This window comes from Strigops habroptila, chromosome 12 (genome assembly GCF_004027225.2).
Source record: "Strigops habroptila isolate Jane chromosome 12, bStrHab1.2.pri, whole genome shotgun sequence".
Lineage (NCBI taxonomy): Eukaryota > Metazoa > Chordata > Aves > Psittaciformes > Psittacidae > Strigops > Strigops habroptila.
The window spans coordinates 1,094,418-1,109,624 of NC_044288.2; the positions used below are offsets into that span (position 1 = coordinate 1,094,418).

The 15,207-nt window shown below is 52.3% G+C and overlaps 1 protein-coding gene across 1 annotated transcript in view; it reads right to left on the reverse strand.

The window, feature by feature from the left end:
• Window positions 1–4,772: 4,772 nt before the first annotated feature.
• RUNX3 (RUNX family transcription factor 3) overlaps window positions 4,773–15,207 on the reverse strand; it is a 35,094-nt gene continuing 24,659 nt past the window's right edge. Inside the window, exon 5 of the mRNA XM_030504885.1 lies at window positions 4,773–8,116. Within this exon, the coding sequence (XP_030360745.1) occupies window positions 7,593–8,116 (524 nt within the window). The 3' untranslated portion in view covers window positions 4,773–7,592. The remainder of the gene's footprint in view (window positions 8,117–15,207) is intronic.

Consider the following 15,207-nt stretch of genomic DNA (forward strand, 5'->3'; position numbering starts at 1 on the left):
CCGCCAAGGGGGGGACGGGCTGCAGCCACCCCGGGGACGGCACCTGGAACGGTACCTCCAGGTCCCTCTCTGCAGCCAAATCCAGCTCTGCTGTGGTTATTTTCCTCCCCATCTTAAAGAATTAGCTGTATATGTTTGCAGGGACCCAGGGGGCTTTGCAAGTTGCTAGAATGGAAAGGAAATATGCTGCCTGGTAGCACCGGTGTGAAATATCCCTCCTGGAGCTCAGCCAGAGCCCAGGCAGGGGCTGGAGAAGGGGTTCACCGGATCCGTGGAGCTCTGCGCCGTGATAGAGAGCCCGACCTGACTCTCAGCCGCTCACCCGCTCAGCATCACGGTGCTGACAGAGCCAAGATTTGGGTAATCCAGTCCAAAAAGGTCACGGGTGTTTTCCAGTCCCTCCTGCTGTGCTGCACTGTGCCATAGGCAGGCGTTTCGGGCAGCAGCCGGTGCTTTCACCGCTCCCCGCCTGACCACTTTGCTGTCCCCGGTGCCACCACAGGGTTGGGCTGGTTGCTCAGCCAAAAGATTATGAGATTTCACAGAATCACAGAATCCCAGATTGGTTTGGGTTGAAGGGACCTTAAAGCTCCAACCCCCTGCCACGGGCAGGGACACCTTCCACTAGAGCAGGTTGCTCCAAGCCCCTGTGTCCAACCTGGCCTTGAACACTGCCAGGAATGGGGCAGCCACAGCTTCTCTGGGCACCCTGTGCCAGTGTCCCACAACCCTCATAGTAAAGAATTTATTCCTAATGTGGAAGAGCAGCACCATGGAAGCACCCCGCAGGACAGAACCCCCCGGGGGCTGGAGCAGTGGGAGCGGGACGGGGCGGGGGGAACGACACGGTCCTGATCCATTCCCGAGGCCAGAGCGGAGCATCCCTGTGGGAGCAGCTCATCCCATGGGGCTGGCGGGTGCCGCCGGGCGCGTCCCCGCGCGCGGACATGCCCCGTCACGCGTGTGCTGAGCCCACGCAGGCAGGTGCAGCCCGCGGGCGCTCACCTGGGGTTGTGCCGATCCGGCACCGCGCGCACGCTCCCGCCGGGACGCGGCCTCGTCTCCCCTGCCCCGGCCTAATTAAAGCCCGTTATCGCCCCATCTAACGCGCTCCCGAGGTTAATGAGCCCTCGCCCTCCGTCCTTCCCTGCCCCGGCCCTTTGAAGTCGAGCTGCTTTCCTGACGCGCTGTCGGTGCAGCGAGCCGGGATCCCAGCACCGTGTCACCAACATCACTGTTAGCCTCTGTGGGTTAAGCCAAGAATAAAGGCTCACGGGTCATGAGCCTTTTCTAATTTAAACTCTTCTGATCTCCTGGCCCAGCCCAAGCCCTGCACAAGAAAACACCTTCCCTGCACTGAGCGTGCTGCTGCCAGGGAATTCACAGTTACACAGGAGACTTTGTTTGCGTGGCTTAAATACAGCCCAGTGTATTAAAGTACAGCCCTCGTGCAGGATGGCACAGGTGGTGCTTTGGGGGGGTTGTCAGATGTGGCTGCTGCTCTCAGTGCCATTGGGACACGTGCCCCAGTGACATGGCCCCACTCGGTGACATCCCTGTGGGGTGGAAGGGATTCGAGGAGACTGATGGGGATTCAGGGAATAGGGTTTAAATCTGGCACTGGGAAACACTCCTGAGCAGAAGTATTTGGGTGCTTAATTCTAAACAGCTTTTTTGGCTCTTTTAGCCCCAAGTGCATTCTCGATCTCAAACTGGCTTTAGGGAGAGATTTCCAAGGTTGACATTGTAGAAGCGATCCAAACTCACTAAAAATGAACCCAAACTGTTCCAACTGGACCATTCCCACCCGGGAGAGCCACAGTGCACCCAGGATAGGATCTGCCGTTGGAACCACAGCTCCCCCGGCCTTGGCTGCTGCCTCCTTCCCACAACCCAGTGCCTGAAGCCCCAACGTGCCATGGGGCAGCCCTTACAGAGTCATTCCACAGCCCTATTCACATGGGCTGGGCTGCCCCAGCCAGGAGAAAACATGAGCCGAGCAGCGAGGATTTGTTGTTGGAGCCCTCTTTATGGGAAAACACGGCCTTTTTTTGAGCCAGAGAATCCCTTCTGCAATACATGGAAAGATTTGGGGTGATTTTAGCTGAACAAGCTGTGGTTCAGGGCTGGATGGTGGCTTCAGGAGAGAAAGAGCTCAGTGGAGGAGCTGTAGCGAAGCCGGAAAACGAAACATCCCGGCTGCAGCCGAACAAAACAGCTCCTGTGACCCCGGAACGATGTTTTTATGGGGTTGTTTTTGTACTGCACCAAACTCGAGACATTCTGAGCAATCGGGGATGAAGGATTGTTTTTGTCAGGTTTTACAGCTCAGGCACGGTCCCAGCTCTCCTCCCACCCGGCTCCTCTCCAAGCTCCCACCCGCGCCAAGCCCTGCGCCAGCAGCACCGAGGAACCCGCCAGCCGGGCCCATGGCCAGCAGGTCCTGGCGTGGTTGTGCCTCTGCCCCTCACAGGAGCAGCTCCTGCCTTTCCCAAGCCCTGGGGATGGCACCGGGAGCATCGGCGGTGGTGCAGAGGGGTGGGCAGGGACACAACCCAGCATGGGTGAAGGCGGACAGCTCTGCTTTGGAAGAGCTTCTGAGAAGTGGAAAGGCTCATTTTTGTGCCTGTCTGGGAACTGAACGGAGAAATAAAACCCCAAGAACTCCTATATATAAAATACATGTATATAAATATCTATCTCCCCCAAGGCGCAAGGTCCCGCTGAGCAAGTAGATGTGGATGACGTGTAACCTAACACTTTCCCAGACACCCTAATGAATTTTCCATGTTTTCTACCATGTAGCTTCTAAATAGGCTGTTTTTAAACAGAACATCAACCCAAGCCCAACAAAGCACCCATCCTTTCCAGCAGGATGGCCTGGCAGCAGGATTAACCCCCATGGATGCCCATGGAGGTGATGCCAAATTGGGAGCTGGTGATGATGGGTGTCCATGGGTGGTGGCGTTTGCTGGTTCAGGAGTCCCTGGGCGTGCTCAGCACCACGCAGGGGTCTTCGTCCCTACTATTTCAGAGGAACCGGATTGTGCGTTAAGGGTGCTGATTGCTCATTTGGGCAAGGTTCATTAAGGGCTTTGACAAGGGAAGAGATGGTGTGGGCCAGGCAAATCCCTGCAGCAGCAGAGGAGGCTCCTTTCCCATGTACTGTGCAGCATAGAGACTTTTTGTAAGTAAGTTGAGAGTTTATTTATTAAGACAGGCAGTTTGGAAACAACAGAGTCATTAAACCAGAGGCTGGGGTTTAGAGTTTGGTCTGGAAAGAGAATATAATAAGATTTTTGCTGAGACTTTTGTTCTCAAAGGAAACATTCTTCATTTTTCCTAGGAGATTTTTCAGCCCAAACTCCACTCAATTTAATGTCTGAATGCTCAAAAAAGTCATCCAAGCGCCAGGGATTTTTTTTTTCTCCTTTTCAGTTTTCATTTGCAAATGAAACCCCAAACATTTCTGCTCTGACTGCCCCACACTATTACTATTGGCTTTGTTTCCACTGTCTCCCTGGACCAGCAGGAGCCCTCTGGATGCTCAAGAGGCCTTTGGGAGAGGCAGCTGCACCCCACATCTTACTCTGCCATGCTGGGATCCAGCTTCTCCATTTAAGTTCGTTAAATTGGTGTGAAACCTAACTATAAGCAAGATGCAGCCCCGGCATCTGCAGCAGGCTGGATGCTGTGCTTGGTAGGTGGCCTATATAAAAATAACGCCCATATAGAAGTAACACCCTCCGGCTCTCAGGCATTGGGCACATTTAACACCATCGGCTCCTTGGGCCTCCCAGCTCCATTTTAGCTGCTGTAAGGCCCCCCAACACCAGCTTGGTTCAGCATCATCCTGAGCCTGGTCCAGCCCCAGCCTCACTCTTACCATCAGCACTAACACCGAAACCAGGTTGCAGAGGGGTGCACCCCTCAAAAGCCCCTTTTCCATGGAAGCCCTTTTTATTTGTCCTTTTTTCCTTCTCTCTTTTCATTACAGCTTTAAATGAGGCTGTGAGCAAAGAATGGACAGATTCAGAATGGGAAGTTCCTGTACAGAACAGCTTCACCTCGGGGTGTTTGCTCTCCCAGTAGCTGTGAAGAAAAGGCGGGTATGTCTAAGGTTTGCCTTGAAAACTCTTTCCACTGGCCAGGCTGTGGAGCTGGATTCTCACCCATATTAGCACTTACTGTGCCTTTGTCTGGGCTTTTCCTTGTTTTTTTTTTTTTCTCTTTTTCACTGTTTCTGTGTGGACACTGCTGTGGGCCACTCTCACAGAGCTGCTGCAAAGCAGAGGCTGGCATTACATGCTATTGTAGGCTGGGATTTCCTTTAATTTTTTGCTTTACAGGTCTCAGTTGGGTTCTGGAGGCGAGAGCTGAGTTCTAAGGGGTTTGAGCTAGGACTGCCTGGGAATAGACTGCCTGGTTTAAGATTTCTGCTGGAGTTTTTGTGTCGTGGGAAGCAGCACACTGATGACAGGCAGCGGCCAGTGTGTGGGATGCTGGGCTAGGGATGCAGGGGTCACCAGGTCTAGCCCAGTGCAGGCCAGTGGTCCAGACCCCTCCTTGGAGAAACCTAAAGGGGTTGGCTCAGAGCTTGGAGCCTGGGTCCCCCCATAGCCTCACTGTGAACCCCTGCAGCAGCTGGGACCCACCAGACACAGAGCCAGGCAGCGGGGCGCTCACAGAGGTGCCACCACCAGACTGGAGCAAGAGCAGAGCGAGAAGCCTCCCTCTGCACCATGAAAAGTGAGCAGGCAGAAGGCACCGGCGAGACTTGAAACTGTATGTTTATTATTCCACATGGAAAGTCATTAAAATGATTACACGGAGGCCTGACGCTATAACCACATACACTGGGTAAGAACATTGACACCGATAGCAGAAAAGCAGAACTGACCACTTTGCTATGGCTTCGTACCAGTGCTCCTGAAGGAGCCAGCTCTGTTCTCACTGAAGCCAGCACAGCAGAGACTCCTCCAGAGAGAGCTTCTGCCAGTGACTTCAACAGGAGCAGCCCCTTCTCTTCCTCTTCCTCCTTCCCCGCCTCCCCCATCCCCAGTGACAAGTGCTACAGGTTAAAAAGATGGGCTACATATTAAATATAGGGCATTACCTTCAAGTAGGGCTGGTATATTACACAAATAACCACATTATTTGGTATCACTAGCACTTTTTTAATGTCCGTCGTAAGACACCATTAAAAAAACCAACAACTTTAGCCTTCTTTATCTACAAAGACCTTTGTTCTCATCTCCTTAGCTGTCTGTTGTTATTTTACCCTGCACATAAAAGTATTAGAAGCATTATTAAGAATTGGATCCTTCAACACATTTAAGAATTATATTATTATAACAAATACGACCAAAAATTAGATTTTATAGTTAAATATTCTGTGAGCCAGACAAAGGGGTTTTACTGTACAAGCGATTGTGCATTTTTAAAAAAAGCAAATTATAGTGCAAAGCAAAAACCTTTGGCCTGTCTTGTGGCCACTTGCATACAATAGAGGTGCACACATCGACACCTTCACATGACGATATGTCATAACAACAACATCATTGCCATTCTTTTTATTATTTTATTCTTTAAACTCACTACAAACAGTCTTAAATTAACCTAGTACTACGAATGCCTTGGTTTCTTTGTGCTTTCAATCAGTGGTGCGATCAGATGCTAAATGTAAATGCATCAGAACAAGGCTGCCGTGGTCCAGTTTCCACCGCTGGCAAGTGAAGGTTGCAGTTTGGCTGGGGTAGGGCTTTTTAGTTTCATTATTATTTAAAAGAGTTGTTCTTCTTGTTGCTTATTTAACTCATGAGTGGTCATTGCATCTTTCCAACTAAGCCAGGATGTCTTGCTCCAGTCTTGATGGGGTAGTGCAATTGCAATGCTTTGTACCTCAACCAAGTGCTGACAAGCTGCCAACTGAGATTTGGTGATGGGCTGTAATGGTGTAACTGAGACAGAGGGGCCGGGAGGGCAGCTCTGAGCTTCAACTTTCTTATGCTCAGAAAAAAACCCAAGAAAATCTTGGTTACTGGTGGCACTGGGGCCATCTGTGTCCCCTTCTGGTGCTGGAGGGCAGTGGGTTCCACAGGTATGTGCTCCCTGGGAACCTCAGCCCTGCCACCTCTCCAGCTGCCTGCCACCTCCTGCCACCATCCTGCTTGGGTTCCCATCTCTTTGGTATCACACAAGGGTGTGAGGTGCCTGGAGACCTGATTCCTCCTAAAGCCACATGATGCAACCAGCTACCAACAGGCTGGTGGTACCCTTAGTGCCCCTTCTTCAGCTTATTCATCCACAGCAAGACACCCGTGCTCAGGGTCGCTCGGGGGACTGGAGGGTGAGGGGCTGGAAAAGGCTAGATAGATAATATTGCTTCATGATATTCCCACCACCAAGGGACTGAGTAGAAATTGCTCCTTTCTCCAAATCTCAGTTAGAGCTTTCAGTATGAACTGACAAGTGTAAGTCGCTTCTTAACAAAAACAAAGTCATCATGTGTCCATCCGCTCTGGGTGAAAACACGGGCAAGAATCATCATAGAAATATGGTGCTTTGCCACCAGCTGCATGTGCTGCCCCTCAGACAGAATGAAAGGAAGACCCAGAGACCAGTGGCAGGATCATGCCAAAGGCTCCCGAGTCCCTTCTGCAGCTAACGCGCTTGGAAGTGCATCTCATACATCTTGGATTGTCCTGAATGCCGCCTTCACCGCAGCCACCATCACTGAGATCTGCTAAGGGGAGCAAAGAGCTGAATGGTGAGGTGAGGACAGGAGAGCAAACAAAAACTGAAACACGTCTCATGAAAAGTACATCTCATGTAAACATCGAGGTGAGGGCTCAGCCAGGCCTGGATCAGCCACGTTACTGGTTAAAAGTGACGACAATGACAAAAAAGAACAATACAACCTCTGTCGTCAACAGCAAGTCACAACAATCACATCACAGCTCTCCTTCACGTGGCTGACCCGCAGCGGTGCTGCAAACCCGACCCTCTCGCGGTGCCCACAGCTCTTTGGTGGTCGGGGCCCTGCGCTGGCAGGAGGGAAGGGGAGGGCACAATAGGGGTTATCCTTTTGTTTTCTTCCTTTTTCTTTTCAGTCCAGTCTCCCTGCGTTGGCAGAGGGATGGCCTTGGATGACTCCCTGCTCTCTTCTCTGAAACACTCTGCAGAAGAAGGATGAGCTTTTCCTAACTTTTGAATGCTTTGTGTGGGGAAGAGGTGCAAGTGAGATGATTGAGGAGTGTTCTGCAAGAGACAAACATCTGATTCCACACGTCCTTTTCTTTTTTTTTTCCCCCTATGTACAATCCGCACACTTAAAACATATGAAAAGAACCACATCAAGCAACGAATTCAAGCCTCAAGTGGATGTTCATCTTGAAATGTAATGTAGGTCCTGGTCCATCTTCGCTTGATGTTTGCCTATGCTTGCATGCAGAGATCCTGGTTTGCTTTTGGTTTGAGACACTTTGGTTTACCTTCTCCCTAGACATCATTTTGCTCTATTCACTACCAAAGGGAGTAACGTAACGGTGGCTGATTAAATTAAAGGTATCGGTGTCCAGCTGAGTTCCTCCTTAGTAGGGTCTCCAGACCGACTCATCCATCCTCCCAGTAGTTGTCATGGTTGTCGGTGAGTTACTGTGGCTCCCATCTGCATCCACCCCATCATTCTGATTGCCCAGGTTGGGATTCATTAAGTTGTTCCCTGCTGAGGCACTTGTACAAGAAGAGAGCATCCGGGTGGGTGACCGCTCGCCACCCGCCACCATGGAGAACTGGTAGGAGCCTGAAGACGTGCCGTAGTACAAATGGTAGGGAGAGGGGTTGGCCTGGAAGGGTCCACTTTGGTTCTGTGTGGAGCCGGGGTAGGGAGGTGGCAGGTAAGTGTGGTGGAAGCGTGTTGTGGTGGGCATGCTGGTCATGCTGATGCCCCCGATGCCAGTGGCAGAGGGAGTCGCCGTGTAGGGGAAGGCAGCGGACATGGCGCCGGGGTAATGCATCCGCGGGTCGGAGAACCTGGTCTCGGTGAGAGCCGGCAGCGTTGGGAAGGAGCGGTCGAACTGCCGGGGATCAGAGAAGGGGCTCAGCTCTGACGTGCCTGTTGGGATGCAGGAAGACAGTGGGTGGTTAGAGCTCTGTCCTGGAGGCTGGTAGAATTTGTCCTATAGCCTGCACCATTCCCTGCCCCAGGCATTAAAGACAGAGGGAAAAGCATCTCCTGGATCTGCCGGGGAACTTAAATACAGAAACCCTAAAGCCATTTGTTTAAGTTGTTCCCATTTCCTGTCCTAAAATTTGTTGTTTCCTATCCAAGAAGGGACACGACCGAGCTGACTTCTCGAGGGGTCGATTCATCTCTGGCAGATTAAAAAAACACACCCCATAAACACAGAAAAAAACTGTTTAGCCATTACATCAGCTGTGTAGTAAATAAATGGATGCAGGCCCCAGACGGCCGGTCCCTGGGATGGTTGGTGGTGTGTATACACACACCCGGAGACCAGGAGGAAAAGCTGGAGTCCAGACCAGCCTGCTAAGCCTTCTGTGGGTGGCCTGTTCATGCTGATACCATCAGGGGATGAAGCTGATAAACACACAGCTGAAAACTCCCAAGCCAGGAGCCACAGTATCCCCCGCTTGATTTCTCTGTGTATTTTTCTCCTTCCAAGAGAATGAAGGGAGTGAGAAAGTCAGGCTTTCTCCTGTTGGGGGAAGGGAGACTGGGGTCAGAGTGGTGGGGATGGTATCCAGCTCCCTTGGAGCCCCCCCATGCCTTTTCTTGGGGGGTCTAAACCCAAGGGGGTCACAGCCAGTTTGCAACTGGAAAAGGACCTTGGTGCTGCTGGGTCCCGTCCTTCTGCAGGAAGCCCATGTTAGAGATGGGAATCCACACCAGCAGATCCTTTGGGGACTTCAAAGCTTTCCTGTGGCAGTCCCAGCTGACCCGAGGCTGCTGCCATCTCCTCACAGAGCCCAGCACACCTCTGGCCTTGGTGCATCTGAGACAAAGAGAAATGAGTTTTGCTCTACAAGGAGAGCAAACAGAGCGAAACTTCTGTCCCTAAGACATCAGCAGGGCACGCCAAGCTCTGGCACGGGTTATGCAGGGCAGCATGGCTGGAAACGCTGTGACGGTGCCCTCCTCAGCCTTCCAGCACCCTCATGAGAGGAAAACCTCTAGAAAGAGCAGCTCTAGCCCAAAGTGCTTGGCTGGTGCACCGAGCCCAAGGCCTTGGCCAGCTCGAGCATCCTTTCTGTTTGCTCCCAAGACCCCTTTTTTCCTCTTACTAAGAGCAGGGGCATCACACATTTCTGCTTTGGTAGTGGAATGTCATCTGACCTCAGTGGCCTTTTTTTGTCACATCAGCTGGATTTTAAATCGACTCAGAGCATGAAAACATGTGAAATGAGCACGGTAAACATGCTTGTTGGTTTTAGATATGCATATATATATAGCCACATGCATTCATGTGGCTATTTGCTATGCCTGCATAGGAATGTGTGCTTTATATATATTTATTACGATGAAGCATTTTTAACTTCTCAGGGCTGGTGTTCCAGGCCCTGCGGTGTTTCCCCAGGAAAAATCGCTTGAGCTAATCCCTTCCAGCTAACTAGTGGCAAGGGCATGCCGTGGAGGAGCAGATAGGGAGGGGATTTGAGCTGAACCCTCTTTCTCATCCCAGGTGAGTCCTTCAGCCAGGGCGCTGGAAGGAGAAGGGGATGGGAGGTTCCTCCCTCGCCTCCGGCCATTCTGCGGGATCTTCCCACGCAGGCTCCAGGAGGAGAAAGGTGGGGGAGCGCCTGGTCTGTGAACGTGGCTGCGGCTTTGGTGCGAGATAAGAGAGGAGCAGCTCAAAGCCGCTCTGCTCACACCCAGCCTGGCCGCCGTGCGGAGGGTTCAGCGTGCTTGGGCTGGCTGGAAAAGCACAACGCAGCAAAAAATGCTCACAACTGACCAACCCCGCCTCATCTCACACCTCAGCCCGCCAGCAGCACCCTCTGCCCCATCACAGAGCCGCGCTACTGCAGAAGCAGCACCAGAACTGCTGCCAGGCGCGGGGAGCCGAGGTGTGGGGACCGGCTCTGCAAGAAACAGCTTGGCCAGAGCCCATCGCTTCAGCCAGAGCCCGTCACTTCAGCCAGAGCCCGTCGCGGCACAGGTAGCTGGGCTGTTTTGCCGTTCACTGAGATAAAGCAGTCTCGAAATACCCCCCCGCGAAACCCCAGGCTGCTGCTCGCTGCGTTCCCAAGAGCAGACGACGCTCCCCAGCGATCGCGCCGCGCTCCTGCGGTAGCTTTCACATGCCTGTAAATAATATTCCATAAAATGCAAATCGAAATAAACCCCAAGTGCTCAGGGCACATTTCCCTTTTTCTCTATAACACACTCAAAGGGTTTTGGGGTGTTTTTCTAGAGTCTAAGTTATATTGGCCTGAACTTGCAACACTTGGCAGCGGGTCCTTGATACCGATTCAGACACAAGCACATTCACTGAGGCTGCCTGTGCTGCTGTGGGGCCAGGGATGCGCTCGCTGCTATCTTCATCCTCACTCGGCCTCAGGGTCGCAGAACAACGCTCCGGCTTTACCAGACCGGTCTGAGACTAAAAACCCCCGAATACCCCCAAAACCAACCCCACTGCTGCATCTGCCACTGTGCTATGCAGGGTGGGATGTGCAGCCTTCTCGGGCTGTGGCAGCCCTGCACCGGGCCATGTGACGCCCTAGCAGCCACCGGGAGGCAAAGCCGGTCGGTACCCGCTCCCTGTCGCGACACCGTGTCGCGACAAGACACAGGCTGCCCGGCGGAGCGCGGCCCTTGCCCCAGTGCTGCCCCGCCACGCCGAGAGGAAGCCCCGGCCGCGCCCTCCCACCGCCAGCAGGGGGCGCCGCGCGCGCGGGGCGGAGGCGGCCGCTAGGGGGAGCCGCGGCTCGGTGCGGGAGCGGCCGGAACGTGCGGGGCTGACCCTTCATCCCATCTCCTTCACCTCGGGCTGCCCCTCCATCCCATCTCCTTCACCTCGGGCTGCCCCTCCATCCCATCTCCTTGACCTCTGGCTACCCCTCCACCTCATGAATCCACACAGGTCAAAGCCACGCAGCCCCATGCCTGCCTCATTGTCCCTCCTGCCTCGCAGCTGAGGAGATCTCTACTGAAACAGCCCCAGCAAGGTCCAAATAAACCACGCCATTAATACCCTCCATAACCACCCAACTCAGCAGCAAAGCAACCTTCTGTCACGCTCAGCCGGCAGTCAAACAGTGTCAAACAATGACCAAGTGATGCACCAAGCAAATGCCAGGGAAACAGGCATGGGTGAAAGATGAACCATGGGCCCTGCGTGTCCTTTGAGCCCCCACCGACTGCCAGCTGTAAAACACCCATTGCTTGTCACTCCATCACCCCATCGCCCCATCACCCATCACCCGTTGCTCTGTCCCCGGTGCGGACAGCACCCAGCGCATCTCTCACCCATGTGCATGCTGCTGCTGCAGAGGATTTACTACGCTTGCCTCCCTTACTCACTGTCCAGCCCCCATTTGCTTTTTTGGGCCCTGGCAATCTGAGCTTGAGTATTTCAGTTGTCCAGTTGCCAATCAAAATATTTGAAGGAAATGTTTATTTTCTTCTCGAAATCACACCAGCTGCTGCACTAACTGAATAAGCCCATTTAGCTGTAAGAATTTAACCATTGTAAGAGTGAATTGAGTCCCCCAACTACTCCAAAATCTGACCCAATCTATCAGCGGAAATGTCAATGTTTTGGATGGGAGTTTGGGGAAGTGTGGAATGTGTATTAAATAAAAGCCATGTAAAGGTCAAAGCCCTGATTAGTAATGCCACTGTCTCCTGGTTAGGGCTGTGCTGCTGGGGGACCACGGAGGCCAGGACACACCCCAGCGTTTAATTGTGCAGCTGCAATTTGCACTTTTTGAGGACCCCAAGTCCCCCCACACATGGAGCTGGACAGAAACAGGCTTTCAAAGCTGCTCAGCTCCTTCCAGATAAAACAACTGCACCCGAGTGACACGGCAGCTTGCTTTGCATCATGGAGACAATACAGGTCTTTTCTTGGGTAGATGGGAAGGAGGAGGATGCACAGAGCTGCCTCTGCAGCGATGGGAGCTGAACCTCAGGGCTGCCCCTCTATTTCAGCCCTCATCTCATGACATCACTCTGGTCCACATTTTAGAGATGTGGGGAACACGCGGTGGCCTATTGAGCTTAAGCATGTGTGTGTGTAGTACACAACACGCAAATACTCACAGTGTGTGGTACACACAGACAGAATAAAGGAAATTTAAAGGGAACTTGATAGTGTGGCACTCTCCAAGCGTATAGAATATATAAATATCTACAGCCTGGCCATATATCACCATTTTATTTATATGCATATACGTGCCTTGCAAAATTGTCATGAAAAATCTAGCCCGGGGGGAAAAAAAACCTCCTTTCCTGCCTAATGCCATGATGATTGACGACAGTGTAAACACTAATGATACTTTACTCTTATGTATATAGTACACATGCACGTGCGAGACGGAGCGCGGACAGAAACTCTCTCTCTGTGTATACCTTTGGCTATTTTTTCTCTACTAGTTTCTGTGATGCTTGGACCTCCAACTTGTCTTTCAGCATTTTCCTGACCTCTCTTCCTCTCTGCTTCCTTCCCCTGATCGTAACAGCTCCATCTGGGAGCATGAGAGGCAGGTGGCCAAGGATGGAGAGAATCTGCTCTGTATGGGAAGGTGCATGAGATGTGTTTGGTCTGTGAAGACCCAGCTCATCTCTAGAGCCGCGCTGCTCTCCTCTGCACCCACACATGCAGGCAGGCTCTCACGCCTCTGTCACATGGGTTAGCAAGTTCATTCCTTTCCAAGTAAGGGCCAACTAAAAAAGAGAACGGCCCCTTCCTCCCACACCACGAAAAATAGAGCAAAAAATTTATTTTGGGGGATGGAGGGGTGGTGTTGAAAAAAAAAACAAAACACGAGGGTGTGAACAGCATCCGTTGTTACACGCCCATGGAGCGATTGTTCTGTATCTGATATAACCAGCTCACGAACTGGGTGCAAGTACTTCCTCTGCAGAGTTTGGGAGAAAAAAAAGCAAAACCCCAAACCAAAACACAACAACACTCAGGTCGCTTATCGCAGCATCGCCAGGCACCTCCTCGAGGCTGCCGAGCACGTTTGCGGCTCAGTTCTCATCTTCTCTCCAGACACCGTGTGCTGCCGCGCACACACACACGTACCCCGGTGAGCAACGCAAGTCCTCGCTCCGAGTCCTCTCCCCTCACTTCCCATCAGACCCCAAATATTCCGGGCAACAGCCTCCTGCTCTACACAGGCAGGGAGATAGGGAGATTCCCAGGTATTCCCAGCTCAGTGGATCATGACTGCGTCTCAGCCTCCTCTACAAACTCCTCCATCGGGATGCTCATTCTGGACCCATCCTGCCCTCTCAGGAGGACACTGCCTGTAATGTCCAGTCTGGATTTTTTCAGGGCCAGTTCAGCCCCATCTCCTGTGCCAGCAGTGTCCTTCATAGCTTACATTATCTCCTCTCCCTGCTGTTTACCCCCTGGATGTATTTACACAGTGCAATCAGCTCGCTCCCAGCCTGCCTTCACTAGACTAAACAAGCCGGGCTCTCCCCGCTTCCTCTCCCGCAGCAGCTCCTCTCTTCCCCTCGGCATTCTCCTGCCTGGCATGGGCTGCATCAGCCTACCCCTGCCAGTCCATCCTGCGCAGCTCATGAATAAGCTAACGGTGCTAACTGGAGCGGGTGGGTGGGCTGAACAGGAAACGTGCCCTTGATGGCAGGCACCTCCTCTGGCCTGCCTGCACTTCTCTCTTTACCTGCATTCAAAGGGTATTAACAAAATTAACAAGCCCTGACTACATAAAAGGAAGTTGCTGAATTTACAACCCAGCCTGCAGCTAGACCACCTTGCCTGCTGAGCAGGTTTGGACCAGGCCAAGTCTGCCATGGGAAACCCACTGCGGAGCAGCGGCTGATTGCGGAGGCTGATGGGGTGATAGAAGATGGGGTTCAATGCAGGCAGTGCCCTCCTGCAGCGGACCCCGGGCTGGCAGTGCGGATCCCAGCACATCCGAAAACCCCATGTCAAAGGCAGGACAGCATCCGTGGAGCCTGGGGCCGGGCCCGTTGTGCTATTCCACTCTCCTGTTGTTTCACAGGAGCTGCAGCACTTGGGCATCTGAGCTGCAGCTGGGACACGGAGGTGGCTGCATGTCAGCAGCAAGGCAGCGGCCGCGGGGGCTTGGGCTCTCCCCGGGGGATGCTCCCGTCCAGCACTGGCCTGTGGTTCGTCTTTGACTGTCACAAGCCACACTCATTTAAGGGACATCCACTGTGCAGCGGGCAAAAGTAATTTTGAGGAGCAGAAAAGCAGTTTAAGGATAGGCGCAGAAGCCTGAAAGCAGGCAGGAAACCCATCTTAAGCATGTTCCTTCCTCTGAGGCTGAAGCTGAATCCCACAGTATGTTTTCTTCCCACTAATGCTTGCCTAGCTTCCTTTGGAAACAATTTAGTCTCTGCCCATGGTAGAATGTTTTTATCCATTAAGAAACGGATATTTTAAAGAAACCATAAGTCGATCTGGACAGGGATTAGGAAGCAGCAATTCGGGGTATTTTCTGGGACCGTAATTCAGGACTTAACCTCAGAGGAGCCACGTTGCATTTCGGAAACAATAGGGCACTCGCTGCCTATGCCAAGAGGCTTCTTAAAAGTAATGTAATACTTTAAAAATGTGCATTTAAAAAGAAAAAGAGAGAGAGCTTTTACTTTAAACGCACATGGTGAGGCATTCTGCCGATGACTGGCCTGTGGTAAAAACATTGCACTGGTTTGAAGTAGTGGACTGGAAATCAAGCTGGTTATGGTGGAGCAGTTTCCAGCTCAGGAGATCTGAAAGCTCGTCACCAGCAAAGACAACGTCTCCCAAACCATTTGGCAAACACAGGGCTCGGGGAGGCAGGACAGAGTTTGCAGAAGGATCCAGCATTTACTGTTCTCCCTGTGAAGCCAAGGGAATTTGGTTTCGCTGGAGCAGTATAACGAGTGTGTAAGGGGATGCTAAGTGCATTAATCAAAGCAGCTTGCTCTGTTACTGAGCAGATCAAGTTTAAGATCACTTTGCAATTGCCCTCGTGCAC